This window comes from Lissotriton helveticus, chromosome 4_1, assembly GCF_964261635.1.
Source record: "Lissotriton helveticus chromosome 4_1, aLisHel1.1, whole genome shotgun sequence".
Classification (NCBI taxonomy): domain Eukaryota; kingdom Metazoa; phylum Chordata; class Amphibia; order Caudata; family Salamandridae; genus Lissotriton; species Lissotriton helveticus.
The window spans coordinates 728,128,442-728,146,027 of NC_136063.1; the positions used below are offsets into that span (position 1 = coordinate 728,128,442).

General features: G+C 41.6%; 1 protein-coding gene across 1 annotated transcript in view; it reads left to right on the forward strand.

Moving 5' to 3' along the window:
- LOC144828843 (desmocollin-2-like) overlaps nucleotides 1-17,586 on the forward strand; it is a 144,865-nt gene that overhangs the window by 55,560 nt on the left and 71,719 nt on the right. Inside the window, exons 5-11 of the mRNA XM_078687380.1 lie at nucleotides 3,102-3,257; nucleotides 6,621-6,765; nucleotides 12,604-12,770; nucleotides 14,560-14,694; nucleotides 14,884-15,069; nucleotides 16,856-17,115; nucleotides 17,238-17,377. Coding sequence (XP_078543506.1) covers nucleotides 3,102-3,257; nucleotides 6,621-6,765; nucleotides 12,604-12,770; nucleotides 14,560-14,694; nucleotides 14,884-15,069; nucleotides 16,856-17,115; nucleotides 17,238-17,377 — 1,189 coding nt within the window. The remainder of the gene's footprint in view (nucleotides 1-3,101; nucleotides 3,258-6,620; nucleotides 6,766-12,603; nucleotides 12,771-14,559; nucleotides 14,695-14,883; nucleotides 15,070-16,855; nucleotides 17,116-17,237; nucleotides 17,378-17,586) is intronic.

Below are 17,586 nucleotides of genomic sequence, written 5' to 3' on the forward strand. Positions count from 1 at the left end.
AACCAAAGAAATGCTTTTTAAGTTTAAGGTTCCTCACAAATTTGAACAAATCAATTTTTAATTTACAAATATTGGATGTGTTGTGGTGGCACTAGTGAAACAAATTTGAAAAAATCACTGTATGCTCACGGTAGGAGGAAGCATTGACTGTACGGTTTAATGACCAGACAATATGGTCTTGTATGTCAATTTATTCGCTCAAAGAATATGCTAGATGCTACTTATTTGTTTGTTTCAGCCCTGAGGAATCGCGAAGGCGATGAAACACGTGTCGGCTGGCTGTAATCTTCATTAAAGACTCCAAGATTCACTCATCTTTTGGAACTCTTTTCACTTCTGTCATTTTGATGTTATTGAAATTGCTTGTAAATTGTCACTGAACAATCTTGTTTACTCATAATAGAGTGCTTCGGCAATCCATGTACTAGGAAACACATTGTTTTCTGTCTATATTTATCTGTAAAAATCAGTAAAAACGGAAAACCGGAAGCCCTAATTATTATCAAACTGAGGTCAAGTTGCGTTCCAGGACAAGCGCAGGCTTGATCATTGCTAAGGTAGCACAGAGCTCATCCAATGAGACCAGGCACGTGTTGGTGCTCCCAACGCTCCGCCTTGAGCCTCTTTCGCCAACTTTAGTTCTGGTGCATGTATTTAGCTTTCAAACGTGACAATCCTATTGGTGGCATTTTGCTCATTCGACAACTTTTAGGGAGGCAGCGGTCTATAAATTGTCTCACGAAATATTTTGTATTGAGTTTGGATACAATGGGCCTCATTTATGGGCAATTGGCATAGGGCGTCACCACAGGTTTTCTTGCTGCACTACCCTAAGCCAGTGTGAAAGAGCAGAATGCACAATAGTTATGAAATACTGTGCATCCGTGTCCTTTCTCCCTGCACTAGTGCACAATTTGCTCCCTAGTGCCAACGTAGGCACCCTTGCACCATGGAGCAAGGGTGCCTCCGTTGCAGGCAGGTTTGTTTTTGTACAGGAAGGACCACCTTACTGCACAAAAACAATCCTCAGAGGCGTTTAAGAGAAAGAAAATTATTTATCCTTGTTACGCATGCTCTGCGGAGGGCTAAGGTTTTGGTGCTGCCCCAGGTTTGCGTGATGAAGTAAATCTGGGTCAGCATCAAAATGCATAGCTGATCTGTGGTAAAACGCACTGCAACGCCCATGTAAAGAACCCTTGGCGCAGAATAAGTTAAAGCAGCGACTTGTGCTGCTTTGTCTTACTCCATATCTATGAGGCCATGCATAAATATTCAGAATGGCTTTTTGTGGCTTCATAGCTTGGATTGAGAGGCTTGCGCCTCCCTAGCATCCAAAAAAGTGAAGGTCCTGTAGCGCACGTCTCGTAAATAAGCCCCTATGGGACTAACTTGGATGGATTTGTGGGTTTATTTATTTTATGCGTGCTAGTGGTCGCCCTGTTCTCCCTTCAGCATTGCAAGGTCGTCAGTCATGTTCCCTTTCAATGTACATAGACACGAACCTGTAATATGCTCTTTTGCCACCAATACATTATGTTCCTTATCATTAAAGCTGCACATCAGGAGTCACTCCTGGGGCCATATTATAAATGTGCCCATCCGTTGCACCCATTATGCCAACCTCTGGGTCACTTTGGTATTGCAGAAAGGGCTGCAGATGCTTGTGCGTCCCCTTCTGTAATACCGATAGCGCTGGAGCACAGATATCACCAGCGCAATCTTCAAAGGGCATTCCCTCATCTGCATGGACATGTGCACCGTATTTCTGACACTGTCGCAGAGACAAAAAAGCTCTCAGGAGGCGCACTGAAAGTGCTCCCCTTGATGGCAGCCCTCCGGAGGGATTAAAGGGGCTCCCATGGACCACCCAGACATCATCTTGCAGGCAGGTGCAGTCACTCATGCACCTGCCTGCAAGGGGATCTCTCTTCCCCCTTCAAAGTGCAGACGGGTTTCCACCTGCGATGTGAAAACACGGAGCAACTTCAAAACAGCTGCTCAGTTTTCCACAGAAATGTACTGCCCCCAGGGCAGCACGAGTTTGCGGTTGCCTTGGGGGCAGCGCATTCACCATAATAATGCACCAAATTATTATTGTTTGTGCTGGGTGTACCTTTTAAAAGGTGCACCCGGTGCAAACAATGAAATTGCACCGTTTGCATAATATGGGCCCTGATGTGGTAAAAAAAAATGCCTGGGCCCTTCACACCATGTGACCCTTAGGCCAGTACACCAGTGGCATTGGCGCAATGATACACCCCCCTGATTACTTTCTCCTGCATAACTATACCATAACAGAGCCTCACTCTCCAGAGCAAAGGATGTTCCAAGTGTTGCACTTTGACTCCGATAATACCTGCCTGACAAATGCGGCATTGTCAGGCATCCATGTCTTTTCTACCGTACTGCTTGGTAACGGAAAGATTCCAAACTACACTGCTCGTCATCCCTTGACTTGATGCTGGTTGTGCGTCCAGTGCCCCGATTGGTCCAATCTTTTGTGCTCTTTCCTGACACCAAAGATGTCTTCAGAGGCCACCTCCTCTGAATAACATTTATTTGTAATTTAGAGCATGGTATTCCTTGGTTGACATACCTGCATAGACAGAACTTGAGTGACTGACTCAGGGGAGGTCTTTCCCCGTCATTGAGTTCTTGCCGGGTTTCTTCCATGGCCAGTCTGGAAGCGCATCATTAGAGTGACAAAGAAAAGTGTTTGAACAAAGTGACATAGCTGTCATTAATAAAGCACGTATGGTAGCCCTGGGGTATACAGTACATATACTGAGAACAAAGGAAGCGCTGTAACCACGCACAGGCCCAAGTGTGTCCAATATGTATGAGGCTCTCACACATTGTGACATTTTAGGCAAATATTTACCAAGCCCCCCATGGTTCAATACCCAACAACCCCACACTGTGTACAGAGAACAAGTATTTCGAGATAATGTACTCCACAAGTAAATTGGGCTTTTGCTATAGATGTTAAGCGTATTTTTATGTATACACAAGATCATAGATTTTATTGCATTTGAATAAACCTCTCTTTGAAGACTTTTGCAGCAGTGACCTCCCTAGCTATGTTTTTTTCTTTCTTACAGATTCAGTCTGACACCCAGCAAAATTTCACTATTTTATACAGCATTGCTGGGGCTGGTGTAGACCAGTATCCTACTGGCATTTTCTTCATAGTGCCACAAACTGGAGAGATCAAAGCTACAAGAGCAGTAGACCGTGAGGAGTTTCCAGAGTTTAAAGTAAGTTCTTCTGATTTTATTTTCATTAAAACCTAATAATTTTGTGTGCAGAAGTGACAGATATGAAGCACACTTCCTTATCCCACAATGTCTCACAAGTATGTTGTTCTGTTTTCCTCACAGCGAATTACACGGCATCTCCTGGCTATGTCTTTTTCTTTCTCAAAATATTTAGGGCTTACAGAAATCTATTTTTAAAGCCCCCAAAATAAGGGAACTCTTTCAACTGAGATAATAATGATGGTTACTATCGAAATATACATGTTTACGATCTTTCTTACTATCCATTGTTGTATTACCAGAATATTAAGTCTGACATATTTTTACAACATAAATATTTCTTCGTTATATAGAGGTAAAGAGCAGAAAATCTATTTTGATCTTCACATTACAGTAGTAGTCAATACTCTAGATACAATATTCTTGTAGGACGACATTTTGTTGTTGGTATTCTGACATAAAACCATACATGTTACTCCTCTGTTTATGCAGTCTGTGCAGCATTTGTTTGGTGTGGCTGGCTGCACGACACATCGATGGAGTGAGCAGGAAATGTGACCTTGAATTTTCCTCAATGTGTTGTCTTAGCAGTAAATAAAGAAACCTGTTTTTCACTACTGTGACTTTACATTGTATGTAAATGGTACAGAGGCAATTCACTGTCTCTTCCCCAGCCTAATCCAAGCCTCTTGGGACCCCCAGGAAGTAGTTGAATGGCAGGGGAAGTGACATCCAATTCTGACTCCTTTCTCTCAGGTCTTTAGACTCCCAAGGGAGAAATCCGTTCTGTTGTTATGCTCATCTGAGTATCTCAGTTTGGCAGTACATCAGAAGTCTGTTCCCAAATCTTTAATAAAACACTTCTCTAAAGCATCAGGTAAGAAGAGAGCTGGAGCCCAGATACTTATAAATATATTGAAAGGGAACAGAGCATTGAGGTAAAGAAAGGCAGCTTGATGACTGGTATCTTATTTAAATATGATTAGGAATGGGGGCATGAGGTGGACTGGGAAAGACCAAATATTTGTGAATGAGGCATATGTTTTATAGGATTCCCATAACCCCTCTTCTCATGCACAGCTAGTGTGATAGGATCAGTCTGAGGGGCCCATAGGGGGCATGCACCTACAATGTGAAGTTTCACGTATATAGGTGTCAACAAAGGGTATATTCCGCCTCTGGGTTTCAACAGGTGCAATAGACAATGGTAGCGTAGCACAATTTAGCAATATTTTCACTTTGAAAGTTTCATTGGAAAACAGCTTGTTCTGATAACTACCCATCTATATATAAAACTTTCATGAGAGCAGCCAACAGCTCACACTATCATTAATACAATGGTGAATATGTCCCGGATATCTAAACTATATGGGAACAATTATTTTCCTCTGAAACATGAATGCTTTATTGACTGAACTACCAGTGCAATTGGATGATAATCCATTCATTTGAGCTCACTGTAATAAATTAGCCTGAATACAGTTCTGCCAGCAGGTGCATGATCACATATAGCTCAGTAGTGCGTACCATTTAAAGAGCCTACATGGCAGGGTTGTTTTTTGCTCTGAGTTCATGAAAGGTCCACCCCCTCTATATAGAAGTTCTTTCATCAGGTATTAATATTCTCTGGCATCAGGCTACTTGCCTTCCCAAGATGCCAGCTCAAGTCAACCGAGGTGCTTACTAAGGCAGGTGTGTTAGACAGATCCTTTCCAGATTTTCAGGTGAGCCGTCTACTGTGTAAATTAGTCCCCTTCAAATGTATTGTATGTGATGTTATGTTATCTTAAATATATAACCTGAAAACCTGGCCTTGATCCAGCTTCCCTGGAAACATGTTGGAAGACATTGAACTGAACATTCTCATGGTGGCTACCGTCTAGAATCCCGCTGACGCACACTAGTACATAATGTACAGTCTACTATCACTCTCTACTGGAGGCCTGCAGCGATGACAGGCTGGGGCGGTTGTACACCACTGAACATGCATGGGCTAACTTTGATTGCTGCTAGGAATACAACATATTCTTAGTTGCCGTAAAAGAAGATCTGTCACATGTTGGCACCTTACAAAGTTTGTGTAACAAATTGTTGAGATTGTATTTATGCAGTACATGAGAAATAATATAGGTGGTGAAGGATGCAATTTACTCTGATAAGAGGAGTCCTCCATGATTCAGTGTCCTCAGCTCTGCTGGTAAATGTGTTTCCCAGGACCGTCAGTGGTATTGCTGAATGGCCACCAGTGAAAGTAGATGTCTGCAAATAGCCTTAAAAGCCACAACAGACCTTACTTTCTAGAGATACAAACATTATAAAGAATTGAAAAAGAAACACAAACAATGAGAGCATCTGAAAATCGGGTTTCACATGAAGACCATTGTATATAGGGAAGAAGGCTTACGTTTAAAAATAGTTAGCATGTACAGGAAATGTAATGTTGAACTCCAGAGGAAGGGGCAGAGTATGTAAAAATAGCGACCCTTTATTCATGGATGTCAGTTCATTAAAATGGCAAGGGTTGCAGAATTGACATGACACCCCATTTGACTACTGATGTCACCATAGTGTTCAGCCGTTGTCCCACACTTAACCCCTCAACAGAGATGTGTTTGAGGTTTAGTGGCTAAAGGAAGATCACAGAGTGGAAACTGCAGACCGTGAACATGGCCCAGTGCTGTGATTTCCCTGTTCCTGTAGCTGCCTTCATGACCCTATGAACAAGGGTACCAATGTTAGGATTTGGTTCATGAAGAACTATTCAGGTGCAACAGTTCCTGTTCTCTAATCTTTAACGACTCTGCATAAGGAGTTAGGGATGCCTCACACCATTAGTATAAAAAATAGAACACTGTTTGTCCTGCATAGAAAATAGCCACACAGTCAGCATTTCTTAAAAATAATTTGCTTGCTGCTTAGCCTTCATTCTTCACGCCTGTTAGCCATGTTGAAGGCAAGAGTTAAGCAAGTTTTTCATAATTCCAGTCTTTCCTACCCAAAGCATAGTTCTCTTATGAAGAGTAATGTAGGATTTTTGGAGGAATGCTGTAGCTACCAAACCCTTTGCCAACATTTTGCAAGGCCTCATTCCGACTTCCCCTGTAATTCCGGTGCAAGCACACATGGGTGTTTGAATCCTAATTGGGATTGATAGTAGTGCACAGATTGCTGCACTTACTTAATTCTTCCACATTCACATTTTGTCAAGGAAACCTTGGAATTTAAATGGAAGATATTACCTGCCCAAAGACCTGGACATTTGTAATGAGTTCCTATGAGTATTGTTTTATGTAGGTATAAACACGTGAAAACTCAATGTGAACGTTATCCAGTGTGTATCAATATCTTTACCTTTTTCCCTAGATGATTGGCTATGCCAAGACAGCTGATGGTTATTCACCAGAATCACCGCTTACCTTTGTCATTAAAATTGAGGATGATAACGACAATGCACCCAAGTTTACCGAAGAATCTTTTTGTGCTTCACTCTACGAGCATTCTAAAGCTGGTAAGGAAATTTCTTCTTACATATAATGGCACACAAATCACAACCTTTATATATATTTTGATGTTAGGAAAGTTGTAGACGTAATGTACTTGGAAGACCAGGTTCCTGTAATCCTGAGGGTTCACTCAAATTCTGAATATTGGAGTTGTTTACCACTGGTGTCATGGGCCAGATTATTATTGGACCCCAAACTGAATTACCGAGTACTCCTTTTGGGCACTTGACTCACGGTAGTAATGAGGCAGAACAGTCTATGCATACACAAGGAGATGATTAAGCCTGGGTGGAGTTCGCGCAGTACCGCGGAACATCGCAAAGTTCAAAATAAACTCTGCTGCGCTACGCGGAGCTCTGCAAGTGGCAGAGTTTCTTTAGATTAATGTCATTCGCAGTAATTTTCAGTGCCAGGTGTTTGTCCACACTGTGCAATCATCAAGAAACGGCACCATTCCTAGCGCAAGCGGGCACTGCTTCCTTTCTCTCTCTAGAGTACATTTTTACTCGAGCAGCAGCTTTCTCAACACGAATGGACGGTTTCTCAACACCAGTGGTCGTGAGCATACGCGACCACTTGCTGTTAGAAATCTGACCACTCGCGTTGAGAAATCTTGCCAGGAGGTTGATATTCCATGCTCGCAATCGTCAACACCAAGTTGGCGAGGAAAAATGTCGCCGGGAGGTAGATATTCCTCGCTTGCTCTCACCAACTTGACGTTGATGAACACGAGCGAGGGGGAAAAAACTTCGCTCATGTAGAGGAGCTTTTTGGAACTCTGTGAAATGTGGAGTGCAGAAAACTCTGCAAACTCCGCAAGCGGAGCGGAGTTCACCACCCAGACTTAGGGACAATGAGGATTTGGCACTCCAAACATGGTAAACATGATAATATCACTATATATCAGAACTTTTAGCCAACACTGTATTAAACAAGTGCTTTAATATACATAGGACTAAGCTGAACACATGAAATAAGGATACACAAAGAAACAAGGACTCTGTAGCACCTTCCTAGCTAGAGTTCTGAACCCACATGTTGTTGTTATAACAACTGAGCGCTGTGTAATATATTTTCTTTTTAACATTGAAGTCAGTGGCCAGTGTTAGTTAGTAGAGTTTTGTTATTACTTCCTGCCTTTGTGATCCTGGAACAAAGGCTCATTTCATTAGCACAGAATTCTGGCATGCATGTTGTTGACTTCAGTAGCGACAGTTCACACAGTGTGCTCGCAAGCACATCCCTGGCTGTTCTAAACGCCAAGCCTTACCTCAGCATCTCATTAAATACAATTAAGTGGCTACCAGTCAGATTGCTACAAGTCAGACAAAATGTATTCCTTTTGCATGGTTGAGATTCGTGCTACTATTCAAAGTATCAAGAGTGTTATGAAGTCTTGATGCACCTGCCATAAAACCTCTTTGGGCAAAATCAGTGCACCCTCCCAAATTGTTGAGAAGAGTCTACCTATAGGCTGACAACCCTAATCGATACTAAAGGGATGAGGGAGGCACAGTTCAGTGCCTAGGTACAACCAGTGGAAGTTCACCAACTCCAAAGCTACAGGTGGGTAACTAGAGCTTGTTCCAGTGTCTGTATGCTAGAATCTCTTTACAGGACAAAAAATATTTTACACAGCCCCATACACTGCCAATCACAATAAGACTTTCTCAGCACTAGGGTTGCTTAAATGACAGGGACGTACACTCTGGTTTTCGGCAACAGACATGGACCATGGTTTCAGATATGTATATCTTTGAAAGCACTTTATGGGTTTAGACGTGGACCATGGCTTTCGAATCAAGATGCCATCTTCCAGTTATGTCTGACCGCTCCAGAACAGGGTGCAGCCAGGGTGGTCTTAAGCCTCCTTCAAGGGAACAAAAAGGTGCTCACAGGCTTCACTGCACCACGGCTGGGTTAAGGACTATGCACACTTATCAACAGATTTTTCCTGTTCCTTCAGGTGATGCAGGTAATTGGAGTTTGATGATGTCCCCGAGCTTCTGGATGGGGACACCTCATGCATTAGATATTGCGCAACCAAATAATGACTCCCACAGGTTTTCTCGCTTCAACTGGGGTTTGGTTCTTTGGTGAGCAAGCATGCCCCCGGATAAGGTGAAGCACAGCATTTATTCTCCCCAGACAATAGTCTTCTTGGCACAGAACAACATTACAGCTCTTCTTCTTGAGTTTGGAGTGTAAATTTGTTGCATCTTGATGTATGAGGGCAGCTCATATGAAAGTTCAATCCCTGGGTCACAAATTTGTCTGCCGCAGTGGTGTAAGCTCCACCCTGGGTTGATCAGAATCCTTGAACAACTTAGTGGTCATGGAGATAGCTACATATAGTTAGAGCTGACCAGTCAGTGCACCCACAGAATTTAATTTCTGGATTAAAGGACTCCTCTAATCAATGACTTCCTGGCCTGTGTGTGATCAGCTCTGCACCTTGGGCGTCCCTTTGACTCATGACACTGCCATGCGGGTCATATGATTCTTAGGCACACTAGAGAGGGTAGATTGAATGAACAACTGATATAATTTGCTTAGGAAGGCAACAAAATAGGGCAGTACACTCCAGCAAGCACGCAGGCTACTTTTCCTGCTACGGTTCGCAATATTTCATAGTCATCTGTAAAATCTTATCTGTAGACTAATTGTACATATTAAAAAAGACCATTTCTCGTTATTTGAGGTTACACCTGCATTGTAACTGAGAATCATTACTTGTGGCTGGAAGTTTGTCTATACTATGTCTGTGTTGTATTTTGTGTACTTCCTGTTCCTCGAATTAGACCTTACAACCCTTTTGGGTTGAACCCTGATGTTCAATTTTGTGTTTTTTTAATTTTGAGTTTCAAAGGCTTAACATTAGACAACGAAACACATTCTCTATTGGTTTATTTAAATGGTGTTAAATATCTGTGGAGGGCATGGGAAATATATTGCCTGTTGTAAAATGAACCTGTTAACCTGATCTATCTATTCTTGCTTTGCGTATTTTGAAGCAGTAACAGACTATAGGAGATAGCCCATAAACCCCAAGGAGTCTAGGGCAATAATTTGTAACAAACAACAGTATCCCAAGGGTATTATTCATAGGTCAAGTATATGTGGCACAATTAATTGTGACGGATTGAATCCAAAGGGGGAGAAAACCAGGGAAACATTTTCATGTAAATGTAAAATATATTTCAATCGACAAGCATGTTGGACATATTAAACTTCATATGTACAAGCACATGGGTCGGTACACTGTGTTAAATTAAATAAGATGTAACCAACAAAATACTGTGCACATGTGCTTGTGAAGTATAGTGACGGTGCAAGTGACTCGTGACGTGGTATATACAGCGAGGGCTAGGGGCGCAACAAGAGACAAGTGAGATTTAAAAAAAAAAAGGTTTACATATTTAGGATACCCAGACAATTAATGGTACATGAATACAAAAATTCAGATGAGTAGGGTATCCATGAACAGGGGCGCCAAGAGTTCCGCTGTGGAAGTTGACAGCGTTTCAGCCTGCAGAAGTGTTGGGCCATCATCAGGACCAGGTTACATATATAGTTTAAATTGCAGTGTCGAGATAACCGATGGGGGCTCTGTCCTAGAAGGTTTCTTGGAAGTCACTAGAGAAACTTGGAAAATAATAGACATAATAAAGGTAAATCTGGAAGGGCTGTTGTGCGTACTGTTTGGTATCCGCTGCGTCAGCAGTAATTAATCAAGACGGCCGGCATAAGTCAGGGGCATATTAATTGTTCTTGTCTGTAACAAATGAACAAATCGAGTGAGCCGAATCTCTCACAGGGGAACTCTGTGAGGTTCTCGCCCTGGAACAATTTGAAAAAAAAAATAGAGTTAAATAAGTCATTTTAATGCACAGTTTTCACATAAATTTGCTAAAACGCCTCAAGTTCTGAAAAGGGATACATTAATAATTTATCTCTTTTCATGGCGTACCATGCCAGTGAAACCTGGTGGTCTCCAGGAGTTTTTCAAAATGTGTTTCGGGTACCTCTGTATCTTAGAAAAGTCCTCCATTGTGACAGGGCCAGCATTTTGTCATGGCTGCCCCTCATGCACTATTTGTCTCTTAAGCTAAAAGGTAAATACATTGTGCACTTGCCAGATTTTTGCCATTAATGTTGAACATATGCATGGGTTACCATCATTCACTCTTATTGGTGAGGCACAGCATTTTGTCATAGTTGCCCTACTTCCATATGCCAAGGTTGTCATCCTTAACACCTTCGGTGCTCATGACAAGCTCAGCTCGTCATGATGCACAGTGGCGCTGTGCTCATGACGAGCCGAGCTCGTCATAACCGCCGCGGCGTTCCCACGCAGGGATAATTCCCCTGCTGTGCTGACCATTCTACGAAAACAGGCGTGGTCATGACGAGCTCAGCTCGTCATGAGCACAGCGCCACCGTGCGCCATGAGCACTGAGGCGCCGCACACAGCCACCCGCACCGCGGGGTAATTAGCCCCGCGGCGAAGGGGTTAAAACAAGAATTGGCTCCAATATGTCAGCACAAGCTTTTTTCAATTGGTGAACCTATGTCAATAATTACCTCTAAAAGGTCATTTTCAGATTTTGTTTCAGGTGTCTGTCTTGGTAATACTTGCCTATAGTCAGCCAGCACCAGCATTTTTCTTTGGATAGCTCTATTGGCAAAGAATTACCTTCAGTATGTCAGGGCCAATGGCAGACTCGCAGGCATAACACCAAATTCTTCTTTTTAGCCCATTGCATTAACTGCTTTACACTAATTTTCACTCACTCGCATGCGTTCATTCTCCCTCTCGTGCGTTCACTTTTACTCACACTCATTCTTACTCTCATTTATATTTGTTCACTAGCATACATGAACTCTTACTTACTTCTTTCATACTCAATCTCACTTATTCACACTCACTCACTCAAACATTTGCTTGCTCTCACTCATACTTCTTCACACACTCACTAGCACTCACTTTTACTCTCACTCATTCTCACTCACAAGTACAATCACTCACTGTCACAACTCTCATTCTTCCTCCGCCATTCTTGCTCACGCCCTCCTATTATTATTATTCTTATTATTTTTATTTAGCTTATAAAGTGCCTGGTTATGCCAACTGGAGTGTCCCCGCGCTAGAACACCACCAGTCCCTGACCCCAACCAAGCTAGCGACATTAACAATGCCCCAGACTGCCACTCAGCCTGAGGCACTACTTCTGTCCTCCTACACTCCCTCACACTCATTCTTAGTCATTCATTGCCACTTACCCAATCTCATTCAGTGGCTTTCACTCTTACTCTTTCCTTAGTTTGACTCACTTACTGTGACTCAGTCACACTCATATCTCACTCACGCAAATGCTGACACATGAAGACACAAATGCACACACATGCAGATGCTGTCTCCCTTTCATAAACACATTCATTCTTACTATCATAACAAAATGGGTAGACAACTGGAATAGTGGTGATCCAACAACCATAAAAGTGAGCTTCTTCTGTGCCTTTGGCACTGAATGTTCCATTTCTGAGGTCAGGGGTCACAAAGGCAGTACCAGCGGTTCAAGCAGTCAGCAGCCCCTAGCAACCCCTAAATGACATCCACGCATACCACGTTCCAAGAATAGTACAATCCAAGGAGATTGGAAATGGAAACTAAATGGACGAAAACAATATTCTGTTCAGTCAGTTATATTGGTCTGTGAAATGTGGGGGAACAGTCCATAAGGACACTGGGTATGTCCACTCAAATTTATCGTCTAGATTAAAAATATATAATAAATGTACTGATTGCCAGATTATTAATGATTATTTGTTTTTGTTTTCAGGTACCATTGTTGGACGAGTGAATGCTACAGACAGAGATGAGGCGGGTACAATTCACACCCTTATAAAATATTCCATAATATCCCAATTTCCGGTTTCTCCTCGACTCTTCGCCATCAATGGTGACACTGGTATTGTCACTGTCACGTCACAAAACACTGACCGAGAGGTAATACTATTGTCAAAGCAAGTAGTCTACTTTTGCTCAGTTTTCATTTAGAACAGTTTAGTAAACTCAATTTAGGAATTAAGTCCCCCCCCCCTCTTTATCATTCCGCCCTACACAATAAACTATCCTTAATCCTGTTACCATACCCAGTAGAAGCAGGAATTGTATTGAAAAAACCCACAGCTGCAACTAAGGGAACAAAATGCCAACCTTTGGAGACCCAAGGGCTCATTTAAAAAAAAACAAAAAAAAAACATATTTGTAGTATGTGGACTTTCTGCATCTTTAATTAGAGGATGCCTCATTTATTTTAATCATCATATTATATTGAACCAGTGATCTAATTCAGGGCATATGCTAATAGAAATTGTGCACATTTGTGTTTAATTTTGCCTCTGCTGGTTAAATGTCCAATGTAGGTTTGAAGGTATTGTGATATCAGCTAAACCGCTCCACAGGTGGTTTGAACCTCTTGATTTAGTCAGCGTTTATAACCTATTTCTCCGGTTGCAAGAGTGACGTGTTTCAGTTCTTGGCTGGCCAAGCTAAATGGACACTGGACATCGGCTGCAGCCTACGTTCTGATTTGCTTCTGAGCTAAGTGTGATAAAATGGAGGTCTATGTGAGCACTGAATGTAGTCTGAAAGTAATTGTTTTCTACTGCCTTCCCCCTGAATATACCGATGCACTTTACATGTAAACCAGGATGAAAGTGGAGTGAGTGAGCAGGTGACAGCAACCCACCGTGTGTCCTGAGGCCAAGGTTACCTTCAATGTAGATCAGCTTTTTGTGTACCGAGGAAGAGAGACGAGTCCACCAGCTCCTCCCTTAAAGTCAAAAACAGCCTACACTAAAGTGGGGTCACATTCAAGTTTGCGATTAGTTTTGAGAGAGCCTTTTTGGTTTCCATATACTTTCTGTGAATAGCCTTTCATTTATTGGGTTTCTTTATGAGGTGTACTTCACAGCTTCCCCTATTTGTGCATCCACACCAGGAACTAGTTACGAATGAGAAAATGCTGGAGCACAGTGGATGCCTATAATTACTTTGCTCCAATACCTTTCTTCCAATAGACCATTATATAGATGATATGATCTATTTTACAATTTACTATAATTACCATCTGTTCAATTTCGTAATCAAATATTATTGTTGCATTGTCTTCATGCAGTCACCCACATTTAAAACAATTATCTCATTTTAGTGCAGCAGGGTTTATATAAAATTAGATTATGACAAGGACACCAGTCTGGACCATTCTTCAGGATCACAAAATCCAGACACGAAAATTATGGGCCTGGAAACACACAACCCAACTTTAGAGTAGAGGTGCGAAGCCTGAGGGCAGATCCAGCGCTGTAAAGACAGCGTGAGGCAAACAGCAAATACTTTCCCTCACCTAATCTAGCCTCCCCTGCCCTATGGCACCCACAACACGAGCCTGCAAAAAGCTCCTCAAGTTTAACACCTGCCCCAATAAGGTAGTAAAGGTGTGACTTTGGGACCATTTTGTTCCCCAAAAGAAAAAAATGGGCATTATCCCAGTCCACGTTATTCTTCATCCTGAAATTAAGGCGCAAGGATACTGACGTGAATCAGAAATACTGGCCTTCCGGTATACCACCTAAACCCAGAACCTTGTACTGGGGCCAAAATGTAGTTTTCCAATTCAAATTCAATGGCTAGTGAAAGAATTTAAAGCATTGTGTTAGGCATGTGCTGTTGTAATTTGTGTACATTTAAAAATATTTGCTGTAATCTGATTTGCTATTTACATTTTTTTTAGTTGACCAATGAATATGTGCTATTAATTAAAGCACAAGACATGGGTGGACAACCTTATTCATTGTCATGCACAGGCACAATGACCATTACAATTGAGGATATCAATGATTGTGCACCTACGTTCACTGCTACCTCAGTAAGTACACGTTATATCTTGATTATTTCTACTATATGGTTCTTTTTACCTCTCGCTTCAAATTACATGCTGCTGGTCTTCTGGAGTTATTTGTGTCACTTGAATATGCATCAATATTCACATTCTTGAAATTCATGGGTGATTAGCGGATGGGGATTGTTTCACTCTTAAATGTGTTTTTTAATACAGTACCAAGGAGAAGTGAATGAAAATGAAATTGACGTGGAAGTCTTGTGTATCCCAATAAAAGACGACGATCAAGTCAACACACCAAACTGGCGGGCAAATTTCTCGATTGTTCAGGGAAATGAGGATGGAAAATTTCAAATAGTGACCAATCCAGAAACGAATGAGGGATGCTTACGTGTTGTAAAGGTAAGAACATTGACGTGTGTTGATAGTATGGTCCGTTCATTGCTATGGTGATTTAGTTGTGTAAGTGCACCTCGAGAACATTTCTAAACAATGCACCTCCTTCTGCCCTCTTTAACTTGGATATTATTTTGGGGAATACTTGGTGTATATTCTTTGCAAGGTCTACCCGATTGTTGTAATATCTGTCAGCTACGTCATGAATACTTTGGCACATTTCCCCCTCTGCACACTACAGAATCTTTTGCTATTAGGTTTACTACAGTGTGTGATCAGTGGATACAGTTCTTCCAAACTGCACTTTTCCAGCCTTAGAGATTATTTTCTGGTGAACAAATTTTGAGCACCTGACGAAAGTAAAGACCACTGGTGACTTGCAGCAACTGAACCATGGGCAAGTTCCTAATTCAGATGCACTCATCACTGCATCAGATGTCAGTGCTTGGAAAGGAGTGCAAAGTTGTTTTTGATTTAGGATACAATGGATAAATATGAGGGGTACTTCATAAAATCACTTTTTTTTTTAACTCTGAGCTTTACCAAAAAACCGTGCCAGCACGAGCAGCATATACATTCTATAGAAAATACGATGCAGCATAACCCCCAGTATTATGTGACCCTATTTAGGTAGGAGGATTCAGGTTATGAAATTGTTAACTTAGCATAATGGTGGCACAGAAATTATATCACTTAACTGTTTTTTCCAGTGATGACATCAGCACAAATTAGGAAAGAATAGAGAGCTACCTGTCCTGGTCCAACACATGATCCATAGGACAGTTGTTCTAGGCACTCTCGAATGCTAACAAGCTGTGCCAAAGGCAAGAGGTCTGCTCTTGACAAAACGGGTGCAAAGTTCTGCAAGAGTTACATATATTCTTTAATTTAAATCCAATTAAATACCACAAAGATTTAAAAAAAAACACACACATAATAACACATGGCACCACGTAAACATTGGTGCCGTATTCTTGCAATTAACAATAGAAAATAATCAATAATCATTCAATTTTAATTGAACCGTAGGCTGCATCCGAGCAGGCAGAGGGCCTGTGAACAGGTACAGAGACCATTTTTAATTCTGAACCATGCCGCAGGAACACATAATTCTTATTGGTGTAATGAGAATGTATTACTGCATCTAAATTACTGGGACCTAAAGACATCGTATAGACACACACAATTGAGTAAAAAGTATAATGGATGAGTTAAAAATGCACTGAACTCTATCTTCCAGACTTACCTGTATCCGTGAGCCAACAGGTCTCAAATCTAGTTGTAAACTGTTGTCACAAATACCCAAGGCCCCTTAAAGTGGAGGGTAGACAGGTAGCGGCTTAATGCGTTGCTGTGCATCACGTCATGGGGTCAAAAATCAGCACAGCTTGTTACTCAGACATGGAATCAATTTCTGACATTGCCTTTCGCTCAAATTTTTTAATGTGATTGATACACAGATATGAAGAAAAAGGGTCTGCCTCTCCATTCACCTCTTCATTGCCCCTTGCCTCACTGCCCTTCTTTCCTCTCAATTATGAATATACCTCTAGTTTTATTTTCCAGGGAAGATTCTCTAGGTAACACCTGGCTGGCTTCCCTGGTCATTATTTGTATTTGTTTCACTGTAGGTGGTGTAGTTAATTGCAGATGTCTGTTCAGGTCTACTGATTGCTGTTGGGACAGAGGCTGTATTAGTAGGTGTCAGAGTGCCTAAAAAGTGATAGCCTACCACCTAAATCGGTAGGGATGTCAATTAATATGTAATATTTAAAAACACTTTTCCTTTCAGCCTCTTAACTATGAAGAAAAAAATCGTTACCAGCTGCAAGTCGGAGTAACTAACGAAGTGCCTCTAATTTCTAAATCGGGCACAAAAACAAATGTGAAGAACACTGTTCCGGTTACGGTTCTCGTAAGGGATGTGGACGAAGGCCCAGAGTTCATGCCTGTCATTTGGTATGCACGCATTAAAGAAGGACTACCAGTGGGAACACTCATTTATACATGCTCAGCCAAAGACCCAGAAACGAAAACGAGTGACGGCATAAGGTACACACTAGAACTGCATTCCTTTCCGCTAGTTATGCAGGATGCACAGTGTGCACATTTTAATGAAGATCTGTACAATTTTAAGTGTGGAATTTAAAGTTCAATTTTGTATCCCAAAACAGCTACAAGAAGGTAACTGATCCTTCCTCTTGGGTCACCATTTCTTCGACTTGTCAAATAACAACTTCTAAAATTCTGGACAGAGAGTCGTCGGAAGTAACCAAAGGCACGTACAATGTGACGGTGCTCGCTACTGACCAAAGTAAGTGATAGAGTTTCTGTGACGATTTCAGTCTTAGTAAATGTGAGCTTAGTGTATTATTAGCTGATATTATGGGGCTGAAGAATATGAATATTGCTTTAATTTATTGTATTGTGTACAGTAGTTGTGATTGGCCACAAATAATATGGTCCTTTCTGTGGGTTTGATCAATTTCTCTAATACGTTGTTGACCTATCCAAAGGGACTGT